The sequence below is a fragment of the Nicrophorus vespilloides genome, unplaced genomic scaffold (genome assembly GCF_001412225.1).
Source record: "Nicrophorus vespilloides isolate i.1.1-1 unplaced genomic scaffold, Nicve_v1.0, whole genome shotgun sequence".
Classification (NCBI taxonomy): Eukaryota; Metazoa; Arthropoda; class Insecta; order Coleoptera; family Silphidae; genus Nicrophorus; species Nicrophorus vespilloides.
The window spans coordinates 2,101-8,455 of NW_017098285.1; the positions used below are offsets into that span (position 1 = coordinate 2,101).

A 6,355-nucleotide genomic window follows, 5' to 3' on the forward strand; every position below is an offset into this window, starting at 1 on the left:
ACTGGATTACTCTTGTATTTATCTGTTGGATCTAAACTATATCCTGGAGTTGGAGTGCAAATTTCAGGTTTTGAACAGACTCCATTTATACAAGGTTTGCTACAAACTGGAATAATTGTGTATTTATCATTTGGATCTAAACTATATCCAGAATTGGGTGTACAAATTTCTGGTTTTGAACAGATTCCATTCACACAAGGTTTACTGCAAACTGGAACACTCTTGAATTTATCATTTGGATCTATAATATATCCTGTAGCTGGAATGCAAACTTCAGGTTTTAAACAATGTCCATTTAAACAAGGTTTGCTACAAACTGGATTACTCCTGTATTTGTCTATTGGATCTAAACTATATCCTGCATTGGGTGTACAAATTTCTGGTTTTGAACAGACTCCATTTAAACAAGGCTTGCTACAAATTGGATTGCTCATAAATTTGTCTTTTGGATCTAGACTATATCCTGGATTAGGTGTACAAACTTCAGGTTTTGAACAATATCCATTTACACAAGATTTGCTGCAAACTGGATTACTTTTATATTTGTCTTTTGGATCTAGGCTGTATCCTGTATTGGGTGTACAAACTTCTGGTTTAGAACACCAACCATTTATGCAAGGTTTGCTGCAAACTGGATTACTTTTATATTTGTCTTTTGGATCTAAACTGTATCCTGTTGTTGGAGTGCAAACTTCTGGTTTTGAACAGACTCCATTTACACAAGGCTTGCTACAAATTGGATTGCTCATAAATTTGTCTTTTGCATCTAGCCTATATCCTGGATTAGGTGAACAAATTTCAGGTTTTGAACAATACCCATTCACACAAGATTTACTGCAAACTGGATTACTCTTGTATTTGTCTGTTGGATCTAAACTATATCCTGTTGTTGGAGTGCAAACCTCTGGTTTTGAACATATTCCATTTACACAAGGTTTGCTGCAAACTGGATTACTTTTATATTTGTCTTTTGGATCTAGACTATGTCCTGAATTGGGTGTACAAATTTCTGGTTTTGAACAGACTCCATTTACACAAGGTTTACTGCAAAATGGAACACTCTTGTATTTATCATTTGGATCTAAACTATATCCTGTTGTTGGAGTGCAAACTTCTGGTTTTAAACAATATCCATTGATGCAAGTCTTCGAACAAACTGGATCACTCTTATACTTATCAGACGGATTCAATTTATATCCAGCATTTGGTGTACAAACTTCAGGTTTTGAACAATATCCATTGATGCAAGTCTTCGAACAAACAGGATCACTTTTATACTTATCAGATGAATTCAACTTATATCCAGCATTTGGTGTACAAATTTCTGGTTTTGAACAATATCCATTAATACAAGGCTTCGAACAAACTGGATCACTCTTATACTTATCAGTTGGATTCAATTTATACCCAGCATTTGGTGTACAAACTTCAGGTTTTGAACAATATCCATTGAGACAAGGCTTCGAACAAATAGGATCACTCTTATACTTATCAGATGGATTCAACTTATATCCAGCATTTGGTGTACAAACTTCTGGTTTTGAACAATATCCATTAATGCAAGGCTTCGAACAAACTGGATCACTCTTATATTTATCAGACGGATTCAATTTATACCCAGAATTAGCTGTACAAACTTCAGGTTTAGAACACCAACCGTTTATGCATGGTTTTGCACAAACAGGATCACTCTTATACTTATCAGTTGGATTCAATTTATACCCAGCATTTGGAGTGCAAACTTCTGGTCTTGAACAATATCCATTGATGCAAGGCTTCAAACAAACTGGATCACTCTTATACTTATCAGACGGATTTAATTTATACCCAGAATTAGCTGTACAAACTTCAGGTTTTGAACAATATCCATTGATGCAAGTCTTCGAACAAATAGGATCACTCTTATACTTATCAGACGGATTCAATTTATATCCAGAATTAGCTGTACAAACTTCAGGTTTAGAACACCAACCATTTATGCAAGGTTTTGCACAAACAGGATCACTCTTATACTTATCAGTTGGATTCAATTTATACCCAGCATTTGGTGTACAAACTTGCGGCATAGAACACCAACCATTGATGCACGGCTTCGAACAAATAGGATCACTCTTATATTTATCAGACGGATTCAATTTATATCCAGCATTTGGAGTGCAAACTTCTGGATTCGAGCAGAATCCGTTGATGCAGGCTTTGCTGCATTTCGGTCCACATTTCAACGGAGTTTTCGTTATCTGCGTGTATCCATTGCAGCAGTACGATTCAGTTTCTTTGAAGTATGCAGTCTGAAAAAAAAAAGAGAAACAAAGGTATTTTTATCTGTTGCATTAAGTACACCAGCTAAATTATAAAATTCAATAGAAATAAAAAAAACTCTGGTAGAAAACATAGACTAATAGATTACCTTCTCAATACAATCTATTAGAATGTGCCTGCACTTCTTTTGCGCTAGAAGATTAAAAGGCGTCGTCGAGTATCTAATTCTTCGTTTATAATCGACAACGAACTTGTGCACTTTCGTCGGTTCCAATTTCATTGACGACACCGGTGTGCTGCGTTTTAAAAAGCAAATCGAAATTACATAATTTGCGCCAAAATCTACCCACTTACTTGACCTCTCTGGTACAAATATTCCCGACTCCTTGCACCAACCCGACGACGCACGCAACGAAAACAACGCACAGCGCGAACCTCATGATCTCTGCGCTTCGCCGAGACGAACTGAAGATGTTTTCCAGTTCATGCAAAGCGATAAAAACTTTATCCGCTTATGTAAAACGAAAATAATGATAATAATAATAATATGGATTTACCAATTACGTTATCGCGGTTCACAACAACAAATATATAGATTAAGGATTACGAGAGATTCAATTCTAAATTTAGCTACAAATCACTCACCTTCCCACCGCAAAGTCTGAGAACCTTCCTCGGTTTCGGGCTAACGCTGGGCACTATTCGTAACTTGACGTTCTTTCCGTTCTTCGCGATTATTTTTTTGAACTGTGCTCGAGGAATCTTTAATACCGGTTTGATGCGAACGACTTTAACCTTCGGTTTGATCGACAGTTTGACGTCTTTCAATCGGACGCGTCTGATTGTCTTAGTGCAAACGGTCTCATTTCCTTGCGCCAATTCGCAGCAGACGATAACAGCAATTAGAAGGAGGGAAAACTTCATGACTTTTTCAGAACGATGGCGCGGATGTACTGCGGGTTTGTTTTCTGTGTAATCTTCGGGTTGAATGATAAAAAGATCATCTGAGTGGCAAAGAGCAAGGATAAAACACGCTCGAAGAAAAATTCCCAATGACGCTGTTTGCGAACGTACAAAAGGATTTACACTGATTATATTTACGTAATCTATTATTAATACATTCGTTATTAATCAATCAAAGTTAACATACATTTAATATCACAAAAATCACATCAAAACCTTAGCGAGCTGAAAAGGCGTTAGATTTGAATAAAGTTTGTTTGTTTTATAGAAAACGACTCAGATCTACTTGAAATTTTAATCTGATATAGGTTTTCTGCAAGAAGAAGCTCGAATTTTTTATACATTCTATTCTGTTTACATTGAGATCAAATCTTTGCTGGGCTAAATCTAAGGGAGTTAAATTTGGATAAACTTGGAAGATTTTATACAAGGAATTGAACTTTTACTCACAATATTTCTCTGGTGTAATTATAACAAGAACTTTTACCAATCGTAACAACTGTAGTTATCAAAATACTTCAGTTTTATAATCACAACATCATTTTTTTATCACTCTTGGTGAGAATTGAGCAAAATAAACTGAAATTCCCAGATAATTCCACATTTTTGTATGATGAAAACAACAGCAAAATGATTACGCAATCAATGCTTATAAACTATAAGTCAATTGGATCAGTAGGTTGAATACCTTGAGAATGCAGTCGTGGAAGAGACGTTCACATCCACATTCCTGGTAAAGTTCCATCGACGTTTTATTGGGATAGAAAAGCTTAACGTTCAAGAGAACAAACCACATCCGTTCCGGTAGTATATCGTATTCGGACAAGGGCACTCTACAACGGAAAAAACATCGCGTTTCTTTTTTCTCTCAATAATTATTAAGAATTTCCAATTTTTAACTCACAATACTTCTCCTCTGCAAATTTTACCTGAACTTTCGGTAATTGTAAAAACTACAGTTATCAAAATAAACCACTTTATTTGTTCTTTCATTTTCAAGGATTATTTGTTTAATTTAACTAAGCTTTCAAGAGACACTTGTTGCGAATTTTAAGCAAGACTGAAGTGCATGCAACGAAAATGATACGAGGAAGAAAACAAGTTATAAATATGAAATTATCGGTTTGTGAAAAAACAAACAAAACTTGTAAACATTGGATTTTGATATCAGGAGGAGCAGAAATAATCCAATATTAACAATGATTTACATGTTAATTGAATACCGAAAAAATGCAATTGTAATGTGTATATTTTGTCAGAGGTCGAAGGTCGTTGTGGTCATATAAAAACAGCATTTTTTTCCAATTTAAAATTGTTTTTTCCATACAATTTTGATATCAGGAGGCGCAAAAAGAATCCAATATTAACGATGATTTACAAGCTAATTGAATACCGGAATAATGCACCTATAGTATGGATATTTTTGCAGAGGTCGAAGGTCGTTGTGGTCAAATAAAAACAGCATTTTTTTTTCAATTTAAAACTGTATTTTCCATACATTTTTGATATCAGGAGGCGCAGAAAGAATCCAATATTAACAATGATTTACATGCAAATTGAATACCGAAAAAATGCAATTGTAGTGTGGATATTTTCGCAAAGGTCGAAGGTCGTTGTGGTCATATAAAAACAGCATTTTTTTCCAATTTAAAATTGTTTTTTCCATACAATTTTTGTATCAGGAGGCGCAGAAAGAATCCAATATTAACGATGATTTACAAGCTAATTGAATACCGGAATAATGCACCTATAGTATGGATATTTATGCAGAGGTCGAAGGTCGTTGTGGTCATATAAAAACAGCATTTTTTTTCAATTTAAAACTGTGTTTTCCATTCAATTTTGATATCAGGAAGCAAAGAAATAATCCAATATTAACAATGATTTACATGTTAATTGAATACCGAAAAAATGCAATTGTAGTGTGAATATTTTCGCAAAGGTCGAAGGTCGTTGTGGTCAAATAAAAACAGCAATTTTTTTAAATTTAAAATTGTGTTTTCCATACAAAAAAATAAACGTAATTTACTCAAGATATACCGTAATTTGATAAAAGCACCTTGAGACAAATTATTAAAAAAAAAAGTTCTTTTTTGTTTGCAAAATTCCCAATTATTCCATGGGAATTACCCAATTCAAATCGTTAATTGCGAATTGATAATTGCTGCATGATGTAACTTTGAATGAAGGAGATAAAGAAGCGAAAATCCCAAAGTTATTTTTAGTTTCACGTTTGCTTATTTCAATTTTATCAATGGATATTTGTAAATTTCTTTTCTATAATCATTTAACAGCGATTTTATTACTTTAATAAATTACTTGGTTTTGGTGGATGCGCCGGGTTATATATTGGGAATTTATTTATTTGCAAATTACTTCAATGTTTGTACTCAAAATGTTTTTTAATAAAAATATGATTGTTTTCTTTTGTAATAAATAATATCTTATCAGTTATTTTTACCTATTTCTAATGAAAGTAAGCTTTGAAGATGATCTAACTCCTAATCTTTTGTTTCTAATGTATGAAAAGGTCACTTGATTTTCAATAACTTTATTAACTCGTTCAAGGTTATAGTGATGAAATCGCTGCATTTGAATCTCTTAAGAGGAATCAATATATCTTAAAAAAATAATCAAGTCATGTTGTTTATATTTTTAACGTTAGAAAATATTGTCTTAAATATTAAATGCATAAGCAAACTATAAAGATTGTTGATTTTTCATAGAATATTTCATCATTATCATCTTTTCTCTATGGAGAAATTATGAGAAAATGTCATGAAAGATTATTAAACTTTTAGTTAAATAATTAAACGATAGTAATAATAAACTAGATTTAATTTGTCGAAAATAATTTATAATTTAATATTTTGTCAGAAATTATGGTAAATTGGTTTTATTTTGTCTGAATTCTTATTTTCATTGTTTGTGATATTTTGCTAATTCAGAAATTGTTAATAAATAANNNNTTAAAGTAATTTAACATTAAGTAAGTAAACGAAAGTTTCTTATTTTTTTTTGTAATATTTTGTTAATGAAATTGGTTAAAAATTAACAGTTACAACAAGATTTAACAGTGAAATAAGTAAACGAGAGTAATAATAAACTAGATTTAATTTGTCGAAAATAATTT

The 6,355-nt window shown here is 32.5% G+C and overlaps 1 protein-coding gene across 1 annotated transcript in view; it reads right to left on the reverse strand.

Annotated features, from left to right (window-relative positions):
- The window catches only part of LOC108562082 (fibrillin-1-like), a 3,642-nt gene extending 923 nt beyond the window's left edge, over positions 1 to 2,719 (reverse strand). Inside the window, exons 1-3 of the mRNA XM_017920287.1 lie at positions 2,614 to 2,719; positions 2,408 to 2,555; positions 131 to 2,288 (exon numbers count right to left, since the gene is read on the reverse strand). Of these exons, the coding sequence (XP_017775776.1) occupies positions 131 to 2,288; positions 2,408 to 2,555; positions 2,614 to 2,699 (2,392 nt within the window). The 5' untranslated portion in view covers positions 2,700 to 2,719. The remainder of the gene's footprint in view (positions 1 to 130; positions 2,289 to 2,407; positions 2,556 to 2,613) is intronic.
- Positions 2,720 to 6,355: the final 3,636 nt, after the last annotated feature.